The 23,792-nt window shown below is 63.7% G+C and overlaps 1 protein-coding gene across 1 annotated transcript in view; it reads left to right on the forward strand.

The window, feature by feature from the left end:
• Positions 1-23,792, forward strand: part of LOC147116110 (solute carrier organic anion transporter family member 2A1-like) — a 380,850-nt gene that overhangs the window by 307,923 nt on the left and 49,135 nt on the right. The window contains exon 9 of the mRNA XM_085990861.1: positions 26-227. Within this exon, the coding sequence (XP_085846987.1) occupies positions 26-227 (202 nt within the window). The remainder of the gene's footprint in view (positions 1-25; positions 228-23,792) is intronic.

Here is a 23,792-nt window from a genome sequence, read left to right on the forward strand (position 1 = left end):
TGGGTCCTTGTTTTTCTGCCTTTAGGGTCAATAACCCTGCCAGCCGCTGCTATAGGGATGCTCCTGGGTGGAATCTATATGAAGCGTTTCAATTTATCTCTGGTGAAGATCCCCTGGTACTCAGCCTACGTTCTGATTTTTACCATCATTCTGACCATTCCTCTGTTTTTCGTGGGGTGCTCGACTCAGAAAATTGCTGGAATCAATTACAGTGAAGATGTGAACAGGTAATCCTGTGTTTGGAAATAATTATCTGTCAGTGTAACAGAAAAGAGGAGAGGAGCCAATCACATCATTTGTTTGTGACTTAATTAAGAAATACTGTTATGGATTTGTATAAATTTGCTATATTTGTTCTGCTTGTTAGATCAGCCTCACCACACCCTCCCCCCCTCATCACCCAGTCCCCCCTCATCACCCAGTCCCCCCTCATCACCCAGTCCCCCCTCATCACCCAGTCCCCCTCATCACCCAGCACCCCCTCATCACACCCTCCCCCCTCATCACACACTCCCCCCCCCATCACCCAGTCCCCCCTCATCACTCAGTCCCCCCTCATCACCCAGCCCCCCCTCATCACCCAGCACCCCCTCATCACCCAGCACCCCCTCACCACACCCTCCCCCCCTCATCACCCAGCCCCCCCTCATCACCCAGCACCCCCTCATCACCCAGCCCCCCCATCACTCAGTCCCCCCCTCATCACCCAGCCCCCCTTCATCACCCAGCCCCCCCTCATCACCCAGCCCCCCCTCATCACCCAGCACCCCCTCATCACACCCTCCCCCCCCCATCACCCAGCCCCCCTCATCACGCAGTCCCCCCCTCACCGCCCAGTCCCCCCTCATCACCCAGCACCCCCTCATCACCCAGCCCCCCTCATCACCCAGCCCCCCTCATCACCCAGCCCCCCCTCATCACCCCCTCCCCCCCGCATCACCCCCTCCCCCCCTCATCACCCAGTCCCCCCCCTCATCACGCAGTCTCCCCCCTCATCACGCAGTCCCCCCATCATCACCCCCTCCTCCCCCTCACCGCCCAGTCCCCCCTCATCACCCAGTCCCCCCTCATCACCCAGCCCCCCCCTCATCACCCAGTCCCCCCCTCATCACCCCCTCCTCCCCCTCACCGCCCAGTCCCCTCTCATCACCCAGTCCCCCCTCATCACCCAGCACCCCCTCATCACCCAGCACCCCCTCACCACCCAGCCCCCCCTCATCACACCCTCCCCCCCTCACCACCCAGTCCCCCCTCATCACCCAGTCCCCCCCTCACCGCCCAGTCCCCCCTCATCACCCAGCACCCCCTCATCACCCAGCCCCCCCTCATCACCCAGTCCCCCCTCATCACCCAGTCCCCCCTCATCACCCAGTCCCCCCCTCACCACCCAGCCCCCCCTCATCACACCCTCCCCCCCTCACCACCCAGTCCCCCCTCATCACCCAGTCCCCCCCTCACCGCCCAGTCCCCCCTCATCACCCAGTCCCCCCTCATCACCCAGTCCCCCCTCATCACCCAGTCCCCCCCTCATCACCCAGTCCCCCCCTCATCACCCCCTCCTCCCCCTCATCGCCCAGTCCCCTCTCATCACCCAGTGCCCCCCTCACCGCCCAGTCCCCCATCACCCAGTACCCCCCTCATCACTCGCTTCCCCCCATCACCCCCTCCCCCCTCATCACCCAGTCCCCCCCAATCACCCCCTCACCCCCCTCACCACCCAGTCCCCCCTCCTCACCTCCCTCATCACCCAGTCCCCCCATCACCCCCTCACCCCCCTCATCACCCCCTCACCCTCCTCATCACCCAGTCCCCCCCTCATCACCCCCTCACCCCCCTCATCACCCAGTCTCCCCCTCATCACCCAGTGCCCCCCTCATCACCCAGTCCCCCCCTCACCCCCCTCATCACCCAGTCCCCCCCCTCATCACCCAGTCCCCCCCATCACCGCCTCACCCCCCTCATCACCCAGTCTCCCCCTCATCACCCAGTGCCCCCCTCATCACCCAGTCCCCCCCTCACCCCCCTCATCACCCAGTACCCCCCCTCATCACCCAGTCCCCCCCATCACCGCCTCATGCCCCTCATCACCCAGTCCCCCCCTCATCACCCAGTCACCCCCTCATCACCCAGTCACCCCCCTCATCACCCAGTCCACCCCTCATCACCCCCTCATCACCCAGTCCCCCCCCACTCATCACCCCGTCCCCCCTGCTCCGAGGATTTCATCAGTGCTGCTCCACAGTACACAGGGCCGCCAGGATCAATCCACTCACATTCCACAGTTTCTGTGGAGAAGGCCCTCTTGCCAAAGTTATCTTAACTGTCTGACCTCCCTGCTCCCGAATGGCCCAGTAATTCCTGTCGGGGGCTTGCCGCGCGTGCAAGCCCCCGATGTGCACTTACCCGGCGCGCCGACATCTGAAACCTGGCCCGCAGTGGATTTCCTGTAAGTGGCCCGGTTCTGATCTCGGCGCGCTGTGCTAACCTGACCCAGCGGCGTAGTTAGTGCGATGTGCCGGCTGGGATCAGGTGAGCACTGTTCAGCCAATCAGGGGAGGGGAAACTTCATTCATAAGTTTGATAGTAAAGACTGTCAAACTCATGAAAAGTACGGCACCCCAAAACACTACTTAAACTTTAAATAAAATTTTAAAAAGCATCCCAATAATTAAATTAACTATGAATAACTTTAAAAAACTATTTTAAACAATTAATCAAATTTTTGAAAAAAATAAATTTTTAAAAAATAGGGTCTAAAACTAAACTTACCTTACTGTAGATTCTTTAAAAATAATAAACCTGTGGAAAAAAAAATTCTAAATTGTACTAAAAGACCACTTACCTGTAAAACTAAATACTTACGTGTGGTTTTTCAATGCGTAAAAACCGGAGCCCTTTACACATGCGCAAATCTGTAAAAATACAGGAAATCCAAGTCGCACGCGCTGCCCAATACCGCGCATGCGTTCAGCCTCTTAACCCCTTGGGTCAGAGGACAGGAAATGACGGTTTTCAGCGCATGCGCTGTGCATGCTGAAAACCGGCAATTCCTTCTGGCACACGCGTGAGTATCCTGTCCGTACTCACACGTTGTGACAGGAATTACTGAGCCATTAACTCTTTAGATTTTGAATCGAGCAGTGGGTTTGAATGAAGTCCAATGCTGACATTACAATTAAAGGACTCAGGTTGAAATTTGACGTATCGAAGCTTATGCCTCTTCACTTATGATGAAAGCAAACTACCTGAATTTACATGTTATTTTAAACAAAATCTGGAAGCTATTAAAGCTCATAGTAGTTGGCAGATAGATTTTTAAAAAGACTCAATTGTCTGTCCAATTGGTTGGCAGTATTCCACTGGCCCCTGGATCTTGCTCTCGTATTCCTTTCCTGACCCTGCACTGCGTCCAGTATTGTGCACAGACATCTGACATTCAGTGGGGAATTTATCATGGCCAGAATGATGTTTATGTGAACTGCACGGATTCCAAGAAAAGAACACAGCCAAAAAGTGGGCAGTGTCGTGTAGAGCGGGAGGAATTCATTTTACAAGGGTTACAGATATACTTGATGTCAATGAATCTGAGGGAGGACAAAGTGCTGCTGTCTTATTGCAGCTCACAACATCTGATACTGATTCAACACTGACCTGGAATATTTTACACATTTAAAATAACAAATGGGGAGATCAGCCAGATTCTGATGTATCAGCACCTCTTCCTGATTCAGTCTGCTTTGTGCCCCACTCCTCACTCCCAACTTAATGCAGGACTTCTGTGGCAAAGAATGAACATCAGCATTTTGCACAACTGTGGCTCATCCGCAGCACATCCGAACCCCCCACACTCCACCTCAAACCCCCCACACTCCACCTCAGCCCTCTCACACTCCACCTCAGCCCTCTCACACTCCACCTCAACCCCCCCACACTCCACCTCAACCCCCCCCCCACTCCACCTCAACCCCCCCCCACGCTCCACCTCAACCCCCCCCACACTCCAACTCAACCCCCCCACATTCCACCTCAACCCCCCCACACTCCACCTCAACCCCCCCCACACTGCAACTCAACACCCCCACACTCCACCTTCAAACCCCGCCACACTCCACCTCCAAACCCCACCACACTCCAACTCAACTCTCCCACACTCCACCTCAACCCCCCCCCACACTCCACCTCAACCCCCCCCACGCTCCACCTCAACTCCCCCCACACTCCAACTCAACCCCCCCACATTCCACCTCAACCCCCCCACACTCCACCTCAACCCCCCCACACTGCAACTCAACACCCCCACACTCCACCTTCAAACTCCCCCCACACTCCACCTCAACTCTCCCACACTCCACCTCAACCCCCCCCACACTCCACCTCAACCCCCCCACACTGCACCTCAACACCCCCACACTCCACCTTCAAACCCCCCCACACTCCACCTCCAAACCCCACCACACTCCACCTCAACTCTCCCACACTCCACCTCAACCCCCCCCCACACTCCACCTCAACTCTCCCACACTCCACCTCAACCCCCCCCCACACTCCACCTCAACCCCCCAACACTCCACCTCAACCCCCCCACACTCCACCTCAACCCCCCCCCACGCTCCACCTCAACCCCCCCCCACGCTCCACCTCAACCCCCCCCACGCTCCACCTCAACCCCCCCCACACTCCAACTCAACCCCCCCCACACTCCAAATCAACCCCCCCACACTCCACCTCAACCCCCCCACACTGCACCTCAACACCCCCACACTCCACCTTCAAACCCCCCCCACACTCCACCTCCAAACCCCACCACACTCCACCTCAACTCCCCACACTCCACCTCAACCCCCCACACTCCACCCACCCCCCCACACTCCACCTCAACTCTCCCCACACTCCACCTCAACCCCCCCCACACTCCACCTCAACCCCCCCACACTCCACCTCAACCCCCCCACACTCCAACTCAACCCCACCACACTCCAACTCAACCCCCCCCACACTCCACCTCAACCCCCCCCACACTCCACCTCAACCCCCCCACACTCCACCTCAACCCCCCCACACTCCAACTCAACCCCCCCCCACACTCCAACTCAACCCCACCCACACTCCACCTCAACCCCCCCCCACACTCCACCTCAACCCCCCCACACTCCACCTCAACCCCCCCCACACTCCACCTCAACCCCCCCACACTCCACCTCAACCCCCCCACACTCCACCTCAACCCCCCCACACTCCACCTCAACCCCCCCACACTCCACCTCAACCCCCCCCCACACTCCACCTCAACCCCCCCACACTCCACCTCAACCCCCCCCACACTCCACCTCAACACCCCCCACACTCCACCTCAACCCCCCCACACTCCACCTCAACCCCCCCCACACTCCACCTCAACCCCCCCCACTCCACCTCAAATCCCCACACTCCACCTCAACCCCCTCAATTCCACCTCAACCCCCCCACACTCCACCTCAACACCCCCACACTCCACCTCAACCCCCCCACACTCCACCTCAACCCTCCCCACACTCCACCTCAACCTCCCCACACTCCACCTCAACCCCCCCACACTCCACCTGAACCCCCCCACACTCCACCTCAACTCCCCCCACACTCCACCTCAACCCCCCCCAAATTCCACCTCAACCCCCCCCCACATTCCACCTCAACCCCCCCCACATTCCACCTCAACCCCCCCCCCCACATTCCACCTCAAACCCCCCACACTCCACCTCAACCCCCCCCACACGCCACCTCAACCCCCCCACTCCACCTCAACCCCCCCACACTCCACCTCAACCCCCCCACACTCCACCTCAACCGCCCCCACACGCCACCTCAACCCCCCCACTCCACCTCAACCCCCCCCACACTCAACCGCTCACACTCCACCTCAACTCTCCCACACTCCACCTCAACCCCCCCCACACTCCACCTCAACCCCCCAACACTCCACCTCAACCCCCCCACACTCCACCTCAACCCCCCCCACGCTCCACCTCAACCCCCCCCACGCTCCACCTCAACCCCCCCCACACTCCAACTCAACCCCCCCACACTCCAAATCAACCCCCCACACTCCACCTCAACCCCCCCACACTGCAGCTCAACACCCCCACACTCCACCTTCAAACCCCCCCACACTCCACCTCCAAACCCCACCACACTCCACCTCAACTCTCCCACACTCCACCTCAACCCCCCCCACACTCCACCTCAACTCTCCCACACTCCACCTCAACCCCCCCCACACTCCACCTCAACCCCCCCACACTCCACCTCAACCCCCCCACACTCCAACTCAACCCCACCACACTCCAACTCAACCCCCCCACACTCCACCTCAACCCCCCCCACACTCCACCTCAACCCCCCCACACTCCACCTCAACCCCCCCACACTCCAACTCAACCCCCCCACACTCCACCTCAACCCCCCCACACTCCAACTCAACCCCCCCCACACTCCACCTCAACCCCCCCACACTCCACCTCAACCCCCCCACACTCCAACTCAACCCCACCCACACTCCACCTCAAACCCCCCCACACTCCACCTCAACCCCCCCACACTCCACCTCAACCCCCCCCACACTCCACCTCAACCCCCCCACACTCCACCTCAACACCCCCACACTCCACCTCAACCCCCCCACACTCCACCTCAACCCCCCCCACACCCCACCTCAACCCCCCCACACTCCACCTCAACCCCCCCACACTCCACCTCAACACCCCCACACTCCACCTCAACCCCCCCACACTCCACCTCAACCCCCCCCACACTCCACCTCAACCCCCCCACTCCACCTCAAATCCCCACACTCCACCTCAACCCCCTCAATTCCACCTCAACCCCCCCACACTCCACCTCAACCCCCCCACACTCCACCTCAACCCTCCCCACACTCCACCTCAACCTCCCCACACTCCACCTCAACCCCCCCACACTCCACCTGAACCCCCCCACACTCCACCTCAACCCCCCCCACACTCCACCTCAACCCTCCCCAAATTCCACCTCAACCCCCCCCCACATTCCACCTCAACCCCCCCCACATTCCACCTCAAACCCCCCCCACATTCCACCTCAACCCCCCCACACTCCACCTCAACCCCCCCCACACGCCACCTCAACCCCCCCACTCCACCTCAACCCCCCCACACTCCACCTCAACCCCCCCACACTCCACCTCAACCGCCCCCACACGCCACCTCAACCCCCCCACTCCACCTCAACCCCCCCCACACTCAACCGCTCACACTCCACCTCAACCGCTCACACTCCACCTCAACCCCCCACACTCCACCTCAACCCCCCCACACTCCACCTCAACCCCCCCACACTCCACCTCAACCCCCCCACACTCCACCTCAACCCCCCCACATTCCACCTCAACCCCCCCCACACTCCACCTCAACCCCCCCACACTCCACCTCAACACCACCCACTCCACCTCAACACCCCCCACTCCACCTCAACCCCCCCACACTCCACCTCAACCCCCCCACACTGCACCTCAATCCCCCCACACTCCACCCCAACGCCCCCACACTCCACCTCACCACCCCCACTCCACCTCAACCGCCCCACACTCCACCTCAACCCCCCCACACTCCACCTCAATCCCCCCACTCCACCTCAATACCCCCCCACTCCACCTCAATCCCCCCACACTCCAGTTCAACCCCCCCCCACACTCCGCCTCAACCCCCCACTCCACCTCAACCCCCCCACACTCCAAATCCGACACCCTCCACACTCCACCTCCGAACCCCCCCACACTCCACCTCCGAACCCACCACACTCCACCTCCGAACCCCACCACACTCCACCTCAACACCCCCACACTCCACCTCAACCCACACACACTCCACCTCAACCTCCCCACACTCCACCTCAACCACCCCACACTCCACCTCAACCCCCCCCCACACTCCACCTCAACCCCCCCACATTCCACCTCAACCCCCCCCACATTCCACCTCAACCCCCCCCACATTGCACCTCAAACCCCCCCACATTCCACCTCAACCCCCCCCACATTCCACCTCAACCCCCCCCACATTCCACCTCAACCCCCCCACACTCCACCTCAACCCCCCACACTCCACCTCAACCCCACCACACTCCACCTCAACCCCACCACACTCCACCTCAACCCCCCCACACTCCACCTCAACACCCCCACTCCACCTCAACCCCTCCATACTCCACCTCAACCCCCCCACACTCCACCTCAACCCCCCCACTCCACCTCAACCCCCCCACACTCCACCTCAACACCCCCACTCCACCTCAACCCCCCCACACTCCACCTCAACCCCCCCACAGTCCACCTCAATCCCCCCACTCCACCTCAATACACCCCCACTCCACCTCAATCCTCCCACACTCCACCTCAACCTCCCCACACTCCACCTCAACCCCCCCACACTCCACCTCAATCCCCCCACTCCACCTCAATACCCCCCACTCCACCTCAATCCCCCCACACTCCACCTCAACCCCCCCACACTCCAGTTCAACCCCCCCACACTCCAAATCCGATCCCCTCCACACTCCACCTCCGAACCCCCCCACACTCCACCTCAACCCCCCCACACTCCACCTCTGAACCCCCCACACTCCACCTCTGAACCCCCCACACTCCACCTCAACCTCCCCACACTCCACCTCAACCCCCCGACACTCCACCTCAACCCCCCGACACTCCACCTCAACCCCTCCGCACTCCACCTCAACCCCCCTCACACTCCACCTCAGCCCCCCCCACACTCCACCTCAACCCCCCCCCACTCCACCTCAACCCCCCCACATTCCAGCTCAACCCCCCCCACTCCATCTCAACACGCCCACACTCCACCTCCGAACCCCCCCCACACACCACCTCCGAACCACACCACACTCCACCTCCGAACCCCCCCACACTCCACCTCCGAACGCCCCACACTCCACCTCAACCCCCCTATGCTCCACCTCAAACCCCCCCCACACTCCACCTCAACCCCCCCACACTCCACCTCAACCCCCCCACTCCACCTCAACCCCCCACACTCCACCTCCGAACCCCCCACACTCCACTTCAACCTCCCCACACTCCACCTCAACCCCCCCACACTCCACCTCAACCCCCCCCACACTCCACCTCAACCCCCCCACACTCCACCTCGACACCCCCACACTCCACCTCCGACACCCCCACACTCCACCTCAACCCCCCCACTCCACCTCAACCCCCCCCCACTCCACCTCAACCCCCCCACTCCACCTCAACCCCCCCCACTCCACATCAACCCCCCCCACTCCACCTCCGAACCCCCCACACTCCACTTCAACCTCCCCACACTCCACCTCAACCCCCCCACACTCCACCTCAACCCCCCACACTCCACCTCAACCCCCCCACACTCCACCTCAACCCCCCCACACTCCACCTCAAACCCCCCCACACTCCACCTCAAACCCCCCACACTCCACCTCAACCCCCCCACACTCCACCTCAACCCCCCCACTCCACCTCAACCCCCCCACTCCACCTCAACCCCCCACACTCCACCTCCGAACCCCCCCCACTCCACTTCAACCTCCCCACACTCCACCTCAGCCCCCCCACATTCCACCTCCGAACCCCCCCACACACCACCTCAACCCCCCCACACTCCACCTCCGACACCCCCACACTCCACCTCAACCCCCCCACTCCACCTCAACCCCCCGCACTCCACCTCAACCCACCCAACTCCACCTCAACCCCCCCACTCCACCTCAACCCCCCCACTCCACCTCAACCCCCCCCACTCCACCTCAACCCCCCCACTCCACATCAACCCCCCCACTCCACCTCAACCCCCCCACTCCACCTCAACCCCCCCACTCCACCTCAACCCCCCCACTCCACCTCAACCCCCCCACTCCACCTCAACCCCCCCACTCCACCTCAACCCCCCCACTCCACCTCAACCCCCCCACTCCACCTCAACCCCCCCACTCCACCTCAACCCCCCCCACTCCACCTCAACCCCCCCCACTCCACCTCAGCCCCCCCACACTCCACCTCGACCCCCCCACACTCCACCTCGACACCCCCACACTCCCCCTCAACACACCCACACTCCACCTCAACCCCCCACACTCCACCTCAATCCCACCACACTCCACCTCAATCCCACCACACTCCACCTCTGAAACCCCCACACTCCAGCTCAACCCCCCCACACTCCAGCTCAACCCCCCCACACTCCAGCTCAACCCCCCCACACTCCAGCTCAACCCCCCCACACTCCAGCTCAACCCCCCACACTCCAGCTCAACCCCCCCACACTCCAGCTCAACCCCCCACACTCCAGCTCAACCCCCCCACACTCCAGCTCAACCCCCCCACACTGCAGCTCAACCCCCCCACACTTCACCTGAACCCCCCCACACTCCACCTCAACCCCCCCACACTCCACCTCCAAATCCACCCACACTCCACCACAAACCCCCCACACTCCACCTCAACCCCCCACACTCCACCTCAACCCCCCACACTCCACCTCAACCCCCCCACACTCCACCTCAACCCGCCCCACACACCACCTCAACCCCCCCACACTCCACCTCAACCCCACCACACTCCACCTCAACCCCCCCACACTCCTCCTCAACCGCCCCACACTCCACCTCAACCCCCCCCCACATTCCACCTCAACCCCCTCACACTCCACCTCAATGCCACCTTCACTCCACCTCAACCCCCCCACACACCACCTCAACCCCCCCACTCCACCTCAACCCCCCCACTCCACCTCAACCCCCCCACTCCACCTCAACCCCCCCCACTCCACCTCAACCCCCCCCACTCCACCTCAACCCCCCCCACTCCACCTCAACCCCCCCCACTCCACCTCAACCCCCCACACTCCACCTCAAACCCCCACACTCCACCTCAAACCCCCACACTCCACCTCAACCCCCCCACACTCCCACCTCAACCCCCCGACTCCACCTCAACCCACCCATACTCCAGCTCAAACCCCCCCACACTCCACCTCAACCCCCCACTCCACCTCAGCCCCCCCCACACTCCACCTCGACCCCCCCACACTCCACCTCAACCCCCCCACACTCCCCCTCAACACACCCACACTCCACCTCAACCCCCCCACACTCCAACTCAACCCCACCACACTCCACCTCAACCCCCCCACACTCCTCCTCAACCCCTCACACTCCACCTCAATGCCACCTTCACTCCACCTCAACCCCCCCACACTCCACCTCAACCCCCGCACACTCCAGCTCAACCCCCCCACACTCCACCTCAACCCCCCACACTCCACCTCAACCCCCCCACACGCCACCTCAAACCGCCCATGCTCCACCTCAACCCCCCCACACTCCACCTCAACCCCCCCATGCCACCTCAACCCCCCCATGCTCCACCTCAACCGCTCATACTCCACCTCAACCCCCCCACACTCCACCTCAACCCCCCCCACATTCCACCTCAACCCCCTCACACTCCACCTCAATGCCACCTTCACTCCACCTCAACCCCCCCACACTCCACCTCAACCCCCGCACACTCCAGCTCAACCCCCCCACACTCCACCTCAACCCCCCACACTCCACCTCAACCCCCCCACACGCCACCTCAAACCGCCCATGCTCCACCTCAACCCCCCCACACTCCACCTCAACCCCCCCATGCCACCTCAACCCCCCCATGCTCCACCTCAACCGCTCATACTCCACCTCAACCCCCCCATGCTCCACCTCAACCGCCCCACACTCCACCTCAACCCCCGCACACTCCACCTCAACCCCCCCACACTCCACCTCAACACCCCCACTCCACCTCAACCCCCCCCACACTCCACCTCAACCCCCCCCACACTCCACCTCAACCCCCCCACACTCCACCTCAACCCCCCCACACTCCACCTCAACCCCCCCACACTCCACCTCAACCCCCCCACACTCCACCTCAACCCCCCCACACTCCACCTCAACCCCCCCACGCTCCACCTCAGCCCCCCCACGCTCCACCTCAACCCCCCCCCACACTCCACCTCAACACCCCCACTCCACCTCAACCCCCCCCCACACTCCACCTCAACCCCCCCACACTCCACCTCAACCCCCCCACACTCCACCTCAACCCCCCCACACTCCACCGCAACCCGCCCACACTCCACCGCAACCCGCCCACACGCCACCTCAACCCCCCCCACACTCCACCTCAACACCCCCACACTCCACCTCAACCCCCCCACACTCCACCTCAACCCCCCCCACACTCCACCTCAACACCCCCACACTCCACCTCAACCCCCCCACACTCCACCGCAACCCGCCCACACTCCACCGCAACCCGCCCACACTCCACCTCAACCCCCCCCACACTCCACCTCAACCCCCCCACACTCCACCTCAACCCCCCCACACTCCACCTCAACCCCCCCACACTTCACCTCAACCCCCCCACTCCACCTCAATACCCCCCCACTCCACCACAATCCCCCACACTCCACCTCAACCCCCCCACACTCCAGCTCAACGCCCCCCACACTCCACCTCAACCCCCCCACTCCACCTCAACCCCCCCACACTCCAAATCCGACCCCCTCCACACTCCACCTCCGAACCCCCCCACACTCCACCTCCGAACCCCCCCACACTCCACCTCAACCCCCCCACTCCACCTCAACCCCCCGCACTCCACCTCAACCCCCCTATGCTCCACCTCAAACCCCCCCCACACTCCACCTCAACCCCCCCACACTCCACCTCAACCCCCCATTCCACCTCAACCCCCACACACTCCACCTCCGAACCCCCCACACTCCACTTCAACCTCCCCACACTCCACCTCAACCCCCCCACACTCCACCTCAACCCCCCCCACACTCCACCTCAACCCCCCCACACTCCACCTCGACACCCCCACACTCCACCTCCGACACCCCCACACTCCACCTCAACCCCCCCACTCCACCTCAACCCCCCCCCACTCCACCTCAACCCCCCCACTCCACATCAACCCCCCCCACTCCACCTCCGAACCCCCCCACACTCCACTTCAACCTCCCCACACTCCACCTCAACCCCCCCACACTCCACCTCAACCCCCCCACACTCCACCTCAACCCCCCCACACTCCACCTCAACCCCCCCACACTCCACCTCAAACCCCCCACACTCCACCTCAACCCCCCCACACTCCACCTCAACCCCCCCACTCCACCTCAACCCCCCCACTCCACCTCAACCCCCCACACTCCACCTCCGAACCCCCCCCACTCCACTTCAACCTCCCCACACTCCACCTCAGCCCCCCCACATTCCACCTCCAAACCCCCCCACACACCACCTCAACCCCCCCACACTCCACCTCCGACACCCCCACACTCCACCTCAACCCCCCCACTCCACCTCAACCCCCCGCACTCCACCTCAACCCACCCCACTCCACCTCAACGCCCCCACTCCACCTCAACCCCCCCACTCCACCTCAACCCCCCCCACTCCACCTCAACCCCCCCACTCCACATCAACCCCCCCACTCCACCTCAACCCCCCCACTCCACCTCAACCCCCCCCTCCACCTCAACCCCCCCACTCCACCTCAACCCCCCCACTCCACCTCAACCCCCCCACTCCACCTCAACCCCCCCCACTCCACCTCAACCCCCCCCACTCCACCTCAACCCCCCCCACTCCACCTCAGCCCCCCCACACTCCACCTCGACCCCCCCACACTCCACCTCGACCCCCCCACACTCCCCCTCAACACACCCACACTCCACCTCAACCCCCCACACTCCACCTCAATCCCACCACACTCCACCTCAATCCCACCACACTCCACCTCTGAAACCCCCACACTCCAGCTCAACCCCCCCACACTCCAGCTCAACCCCCCACACTCCAGCTCAACCCCCCCACACTCCAGCTCAACCCCCCCACACTCCAGCTCAACCCCCCCACACTCCAGCTCAACCCCCCCACACTCCAGCTCAACCCCCCCACACTCCAGCTCAACCCCCCCACACTCCAGCTCAACCCCCCCCACACTGCAGCTCAACCCCCCCACACTTCACCTGAACCCCCCCACACTCCACCTCAACCCCCCCACACTCCACCTCCAAATCCACCCACACTCCACCACAACCCCCCACACTCCACCTCAACCCCCCACACTCCACCTCAACCCCCCACACTCCACCTCAACCCCACCACACTCCACCTCAACCCCCCCACACTCCTCCTCAACCGCCCCACACTCCACCTCAACCCCCCCCACATTCCACCTCAACCCCCTCACACTCCACCTCAATGCCACCTTCACTCCACCTCAACCCCCCCACACTCCACCTCAACCCCCCCACTCCACCTCAACCCCCCCCACTCCACCTCAACCCCCCCACTCCACCTCAACCCCCCCCACTCCACCTCAACCCCCCCCACTCCACCTCAACCCCCCCCACTCCACCTCAACCCCCCCCACTCCACCTCAACCCCCCACACTCCACCTCAAACCCCCACACTCCACCTCAACCCCCCCACACTCCACCTCAACCCCCCGACTCCACCTCAACCCACCCATACTCCAGCTCAAACCCCCCCACACTCCACCTCAACCCCCCACTCCACCTCAGCCCCCCCACACTCCACCTCGACCCCCCCCACTCCACCTCAACCCCCCCACACTCCCCCTCAACACACCCACACTCCACCTCAACCCCCCCACACTCCAACTCAACCCCACCACACTCCACCTCAACCCCCCCACACTCCTCCTCAACCGCCCCACACTCCACCTCAACCCCCCCCACATTCCACCTCAACCCCCTCACACTCCACCTCAATGCCACCTTCACTCCACCTCAACCCCCCCACACTCCACCTCAACCCCCCCACACTCCACCTCAACCCCCACACCACCCACCTCAACCCCCCCACACGCCACCTCAAACCGCCCATGCTCCACCTCAACCCCCCCACACTCCACCTCAACCCCCCCATGCCACCTCAACCCCCCCATGCTCCACCTCAACCGCTCATACTCCACCTCAACCCCCCCATGCTCCACCTCAACCGCCCCACACTCCACCTCAACCCCCGCACACTCCACCTCAACCCCCCCACACTCCACCTCAACACCCCCACTCCACCTCAACCCCCCCCACACTCCACCTCAACCCCCCCCACACTCCACCTCAACCCCCCCACACTCCACCTCAACCCCCCCACACTCCACCTCAACCCCCCCACACTCCACCTCAACCCCCACACACTCCACCTCAACCCCCCCACACTCCACCTCAACCCCCCCACGCTCCACCTCAGCCCCCCACGCTCCACCTCAACCCCCCCCCACACTCCACCTCAACACCCCCACTCCACCTCAACCCCCCCCACACTCCACCTCAACCCCCCCACACTCCACCTCAACCCCCCCACACTCCACCTCAACCCCCCCACACTCCACCGCAACCCGCCCACACTCCACCGCAACCCCGCCACACCTCCACCTCAACCCCCCCCACACTCCACCTCAACACCCCCACACTCCACCTCAAACCCCCCACACTCCACCTCAACCCCCCCCACACTCCACCTCAACACCCCCACACTCCACCTCAACCCCCCCACACTCCACCGCAACCCGCCCACACTCCACCGCAACCCGCCCACACTCCACCTCAACCCCCCCACACTCCACCTCAACCCCCCCCACACTCCACCTCAACCCCCCCACACTCCACCTCAACCCCCCCACACTTCACCTCAACCCCCCCACTCCACCTCAATACCCCCCACTCCACCACAATCCCCCCACACTCCACCTCAACCCCCCCCACACTCCAGCTCAACGCCCCCCACACTCCACCTCAACCCCCCCCACTCCACCTCAACCCCCCCACACTCCAAATCCGACCCCCTCCACACTCCACCTCCGAACACCCCCACACTCCACCTCCGAACCCCCCCACACTCCACCTCAACCCCCCCACACTCCTCCTCTGAACCCCCCACACTCCACCTCCGAACACCCCCACACTCCACCTCAACCCCCCCACACTCCACCTCTGAACCCCCCACACTCCACCTCACCCCCCCCACACTCCACCTCTGATCCCCCACACTCCACCTCAACACCCCACACTCCACCTCAACCCCCCCACACTCCACCTCAACCCCCCCCCCCACACTCCACCTCAAACCCCCATGCTCCACCTCAACCCCCCACACTCCACCTCAACCCCCCCACTCCACCTCAACACGCCCACACTCCAACTCCGAACCCCCCCACAAACCACCTCCGACCCCCACCACACTCCACCTCCGAAACCCCCCACACTCCACCTCCGAACGCCCCACACTCCACCTCAACCCCCCGACACTCCACCTCAACCCCCCGACACTCCACCTCAACCCCCCGACACTCCACCTCAACCCCCCGACACTCCACCTCTGAACCCCCCACACTCCACCTCAACCCCCCCACACTCCACCTCAACCCCTCCGAACTCCACCTCAACCCCCCCACACTCCACCTCAACCCCCCCCACTCCACATCAACACCCCCCACACTCCACCTCAACCCCCGACACTCCACCTCCGAACCCCCCACACTCCACCTCAACCTCCCCACACTCCACCTCAACCCCCCCACACTCCACCTCAACCCCCCCACACTCCACCTCAACCCCCCACATTCCACCTCCGAACCCCCCACACACCACCTCAACCCCCCCAATCCACCTCAACCCCCCCACTCCACCTCAACCCCTCCGAACTCCACCTCAACCCCCCCACACTCCACCTCAACCCCCCCCACTCCACATCAACACCCCCCACACTCCACCTCAACCCCCCACACTCCACCTCAACCCCCCACACTCCACCTCCGAACCCCCCACACTCCACCTCAACCTCCCCACACTCCACCTCAACCCCCCCACACTCCACCTCAACCCCCCCACACTCCACCTCAACCCCCCACATTCCACCTCCGAACCCCCCACACACCACCTCAACCCCCCCACTCCACCTCAACCCCCCCACTCCACCTCAACCCCCCCACTCCACCTCAACCCCCCCCACTCCACCTCAACCCCCCCCACACTCCACCTCAACCCCCCCACACTCCAACTCAACCCCACCACACTCCACCTCAACCCCCCCCACACTCCACCTCAACCCCCCCACACTCCACCTCAACCCCACCACACTCCACCTCAACCCCCCACAGTCCACCTCAACCCCCCACACTCCACCTCAACCCCCCCACACTCCACCTCAACCCCCCCACACTCCACCTCAATCGCCCCACACTCCACCTCAACCCCCCCACACTCCACCTCAACCCCCCCACACTCCACCTCAACCCCCCCACACTCCAGCTCAACCCCCCCCACACCACCTCAACCCCCCCAGACTCCACCTCAACCCCCCCACACTCCACCTCAACCCCCCCACACTGCACCTCAACCCCCCCCACACTCCACCTCAACCCCCCCCACACTCCACCTCAACCCCCCCCACTCCACCTCAACCCCCCCCACTCCACCTCAACCCCCCCCACTCCACCTTAACCCCCCCAATTCCACCTCAACCCCCCCACACTCCACCTCAACACCCCCACACTCCACCTCAACCCCACCACACTCCACCTCAACCCCATCACACTCCACCTCAACCCCACCACACTCCAACTCAACCCCCCCACACTCCAACTCAACCCCCCGCACTCCACCTCAACTACACCACACTCCACCTCAACCCCCCGCACTCCACCTCAACTACACCACACTCCACCTCAACCCCCGCACACTCCACCTCAACCTCCCCACACTCCACCTCAACCCCCCCCACACTCCACCTCAACCCCCCACACTCCACCTCAACCCCCCCCACACTCCACCTCAACCGCTCACACTCCACCTCAATCGCTCACACTCCACCTCAACCCCCCACACTCCACCTCAAACCCCCCACACTCCACCTCAACACCCCCACTCCACCTCAACCCCCCCACACTCCACCTCAATCCCCCCACACTCCACCTCAACCCCCCCACACTCCACCTCAACTCCCCCACACTCCACCTCAACACCCCCACTCCACCTCAAACCCCCCACACTCCACGTCAACACCCCCACTCCACCTCAACCCCCCCACACTCCACCTCAACACCCCCACACTCCACCTCAACCCCCCACTCCACCTCAACGCCCCCACACTCCAAATCCGACCCCCTCCACACTCCACCTCCGAACCCCCCCACACTCCACCTCTGAACCCACCACACTCCACCTCCGAACCCCCCCACACTCCACCTCAACCCCCCCACACTCCACCTCAACCCCCGCACACTCCACCTCAACCTCCCCACACTCCACCTCAACCCCCCCACACTCCACCTCAACCCCCCCCACATTCCACTTCAACCCCCCCTACATTCCACCTCAAGCCCCCCACATTCCACCTCAACCCCCCCACACTCCACCTCAACCCCCCACACTCCACCTCAACCCCCCCACACGCCACCTTAACCCCCCCACACTCCACCTCAACCCCCCCACACTCCACCTCAACCGCTCACACTCCACCTCAACCCCCCACACTCCACCTCAACCCCCCACACTCCACCTCAACCCCCCCACACTCCACTCAACACCCCCACTCCACCTCAACCCCCCCACACTCCACCTCAACCCCCCCACTCCACCTCAACACCCCCACTCCACCTCAACCCCCCCACACTCCACCTCAACCCCCCACACTCCACCTCAATCCCCCACACTCCACCTCAACACCCCCACTCCACCTCAACCGCCCCACACTCCACCTCAACCCCCCACACTCCACCTCAATACCCCCACTCCACCTCAATACCCCCCACTCCACCTCAATCCCCCCACACTCCAGCTCAACCCCCCACTCCACATCAACCCCCCCACACTCCAAATCCGACCCCCTCCACACTCCACCTCCGAACCCCCCCACACTCCACCTCCGAACCCCCCCACACTCCACCTCTGAACCCCCCACACTCCACCTCTGAACCCCCCACACTCCACCTCAACCCCCCCCACACTCCACCTCAACCCCCCCACACTCCACCTCAACCCCCCACACTCCACACTCACCTCAACCCCCCCACACTCCACCTCAACCCCCCCCACTCCACCTCAACCCCCCCACTCCACCTCAACCCCCCCACACTCCACCTCAACCCCCCCACACTCCAACTCAACCCCACCACACTCCACCTCCGAACCCCCCCACACTCCACCTCCGAACCCCCCACACTCCACCTCAACCACCCCACACTCCACCTCAACCCCCCACACTCCACCTCAACCCCCCACACTCCACCTCAACCCCCGACACTCCACCTCAAACCACCCACACTCCACCTCAACCCCTCCGCACTCCACCTCAACCCCCCCCACACTCCACCTCAGCCCCCCCATGCTCCACCGCAACCCCCCCACACTCCAGCTCAACACCCCCCACTCCACCTCAACACGCCCACACTCCACCTCCGAACCCCCCGCAAACACCACCTCCGAACCCCACCACACTCCACCTCCGAACCCCCCGACACTCCACCTCTGAACCCCCCACACTCCACCTCAACCCCCCCGCACTCCACCTCAACCCCTCCGCACTCCACCTCAGACCCTCCCACACTCCACCTCAACCCCCCCATGCTCCACCTCAACCCCCCAAACCACCTCAAACCCCCCACACTCCACATCAACACCACCCACACTCCACCTCAACCCCCCTATGCTCCACCTCAAACCCCCCCCACACTCCACCTCAACCCCCCCACACTCCACCTCAACCCCCCACACTCCACCTCAACCCCCCCACTCCACCTCAACCCCCCACACTCCACCTCCGAACCCCCCACACTCCACTTCAACCTCCCCACACTCCACCTCAACCCCCCCACACTCCACCTCAACCCCCCCACACTCCACCTCAACGCCCCCCACACTCCACCTCAACCCCCCCACACTCCACCTCAACCCCCCCACACTCCACCTCCAACCCCCCCACACTCCAACTCCGACAACCCCACACTCCACCTCAACCCCCCCACTCCACCTCAACCCCCCCCACTCCACCTCAACCCCCCCCACTCCACCTCAACCGCCCCACTCCACCTCCGAACCCCCCACACACCACTTCAACCTCCCCATACTCCAGCTCAAACCCCCCCCACTCCACCTCAACCCCCCCACTCCACCTCAACCCCCCCACACTCCACCTCCGAACCCTCCCCACACTCCACCTCCGAACCCCCACACACTTCATCTCCGAACCCCCCACACTCCACCTCGACCCCCCCACACTCCACCTCAACCCCCCCACATTCCACCTCAACCCCCCCACACTCCACCTCAACCCCCCCACACGCCACCACAACCCCCCCACTCCACCTCAACCCCCCCACACTCCACCTCAACCGCTCACACTCCACCTCAACCCCGCACACTCCACGTCAACCCCCCCGCACTCCACCTCAACCGCCCCACACTCCACCTCAACTCTCCCACACTCCACCTCAACCCCCCCACACTCCACCTCAACCCCCCACACTCCACCTCAACCCCCCCACACTCCACCGCAACCCCCCCACACTCCACCTCAACCCCCCCCACACTCCACCTCAACCCCCCCCACACTCCATCTCAACCCGCCCACACTCCACCTCCGACCCCCCCCACACTCCACCTCAACCCCCCCACTCCACCTCAATACCCCCCCACTCCACCTCAATCCCCCCACACTCCACCTCAACCCCCCCACACTCCAAACCCGACCCCCTCCGCACTCCACCTACGAACCCCCCCACACTCCACCTCCGAACCCCCCCACACTCCACCTCAACACCCCACACTCCACCTCAACCCCCCCACACTCCACCTCAACCCCCCCCCACACTCCACCTCAAACCCCCATGCTCCACCTCAAACCCCCATGCTCCACCTCAACCCCCCACACTCCACCTCAACCCCCCCACTCCACCTCAACACGCCCACACTCCACCTCCGAACCCCCCCACACACCACCTCCGAACCCCACCACACTCCACCTCCGAACCCCCCCACACTCCACCTCCGAACGCCCCACACTCCACCTCAACCCCCCGACACTCCACCTCAACCCCCCGACACTCCACCTCTGAACCCCCCACACTCCACCTCAACCCCCCCACACTCCACCTCAACCCCTCCGAACTCCACCTCAACCCCTCCCACGCTCCACCTCATCCCCCCCATGCTCCACCTCAACCCCCCACACTCCACATCAACACCCCCCACACTCCACCTCAACCCCCCTATGCTCCACCTCAAACCCCCCCCCACACTCCACCTCAACCCCCCCACACTCCACCTCAACCCCCCCACTCCACCTCAACCCCCCACACTCCACCTCCGAACCCCCCACACTCTACCTCAACCTCCCCACACTCCACCTCAACCCCCCCACACTCCACCTCAACCCCCCACACTCCACCTCAACCCTCCCACACTCCACCTCAACCCCCCACATTCCACCTCCGAACCCCCCACACACCACCTCCACCCCCCCACTCCACCTCAACCCCCCCACTCCAACTCAACCCCCCACTCCACCTCAACCCCCCCACTCCACCTCAAACCCCCCCACTCCACCTCAATCCCCCACACTCCACCTCAACCCCCCCCACACTCCACCTCAACCCCCCCACACTCCACCTCAACCCCCCCACACGCCACCTCAACCCCCCCACACTCCACCTCAACCCCCCCACACTCCACCTCAACCCCCCCACACTCCACTCAACCCCCCACACTCCACCTCAACCCCCCCCACACTCCACCTCAACCCCCCCCACACTCCCTCAACCCCCCCACACTCCACCTCAACCCCCCGACTCCACCTCAACCCACCCACACTCCAGCTCAAACCCCCCCCACACTCCACCTCAACCCCCCCACTCCACCTCAACCCCCCCACACTCCACCTCCGAACCCCCCCACACTCCACCTCCGAACCCTCACACACTCCCCCTCCGAACCCCCACACTCCACCTCGACCTCCCCACACTCCACCTCAACCCCCCCCACACTCCCCCTCAACACCCCCACACTCCACCTCAACCCCCACACTCCACCTCAACCCCCCCACACTCCAGCTCTGAAACCCCCACACTCCATCTCAACCCCCCACACTCCATCTCAACCCCCCCACACGCCATCTCAACCCCCCACACTCCATCTCAACCCCCCACACTCCATCTCAACCCCCCCACACTCCATCTCAACCCCCCCACACTCCATCTCAACCCCCCCACACTCCATCTCAACCCCCCCACACTCCATCTCAACCCCCCCACACTCCATCTCAAACCCCCACACTCCATCTCAACCCCCCCACACTCCATCTCAACCCCCCCACACTCCAGCTCAACCCCCCACACTCCAGCTCAACCCCCCCACACTCCACCTGAATCCCCCCACACTCCACCTCAACCCCCCCACACTCCACCTCAACCCCCCCACACTCCACCTCAACCCCCCCACACTCCACCTCAACCCCCCCACACTCCACCTCAACCCCCCCACACTCCACCTCAACCCCCCGACTCCACCTCAACCCCCCCACACTCCAGCTCAAACCCCCCACACTCCACCTCAACCCCCCCACTCCACCTCAACCCCCCCACACTCCACCTCCGAACCACCCCCACACTCCACCTCCGAACCCTCACACACTCCCCCTCCGAACCCCCACACTCCACAACCCCCACACTCCACCTCGACCTCCCCACACTCCACCTCAACCCCCCCCCACACTCCCCCTCAACATCCCCACACTCCACCTCAACCCCCCACACTCACCTCAACCCCCACACACTCCAGCTCTGAAACCCCCACACTCCATCTCAACCCCCCCACACTCCATCTCAACCCCCCCCACACTCCAGCTCAACCCCCCCACACTCCATCTCAACCCCCCCACACTCCATCTCAACCCCCCCCACACTCCATCTCAACCCCCCCACACTCCATCTCAACCCCCCCACACTCCATCTCAACCCCCCCACACTCCATCTCAACCCCCCCACACTCCATCTCAACCCCCCCACACTCCATCTCAACCCCCCACACTCCATCTCAACCCCCCCACACTCCATCTCAACCCCCCCACACTCCATCTCAACCCCCCCACACTCCAGCTCAACCCCCCCACACTCCACCTGAATCCCCACACTCCACCTCAACCCCCCCACACTCCACCTCAACCCCCCACACTCCACCTCCGAACCCGCCCACACTCCACCTCCGAACCCCCCCACACTCCACCTCAACCCCCCCACACTCCACCTCAACCCCCCACACTCCACCTGAACCCCCCACACTCCACCTCAACCCCCCACACTCCACCTCAACCCCCCACACTCCACCTCAACCCCCCCCACACTCCACCTCAACCCCCCCACACTCCACCTCAACCCCCACACCTCCACCTCAACCCCCCACACTCCACCTCAACCCCCCCACACTCCACCTCAACCCCCCCACACTCACCTCAACTCCCCCACACTCCACCTCAACCCCCCCACACTCCACCTCAACCCCCCCCCACACTCCAACTCAACCCCCCCACACTCCACCTCAACCCTCCACACTCCACCTCAACCCTCCACACTCCACCTCAACCCCCCCACACTCACCTCAACTCCCCCACACTCCACCTCAACCCCCCCCACACTCCAACTCAACCCCCCC

This window comes from Somniosus microcephalus, chromosome 6 (genome assembly GCF_052327205.1).
Source record: "Somniosus microcephalus isolate GS21.2 chromosome 6, FLI_Smic_1.0, whole genome shotgun sequence".
Taxonomy (NCBI): Eukaryota; Metazoa; Chordata; class Chondrichthyes; order Squaliformes; family Somniosidae; genus Somniosus; species Somniosus microcephalus.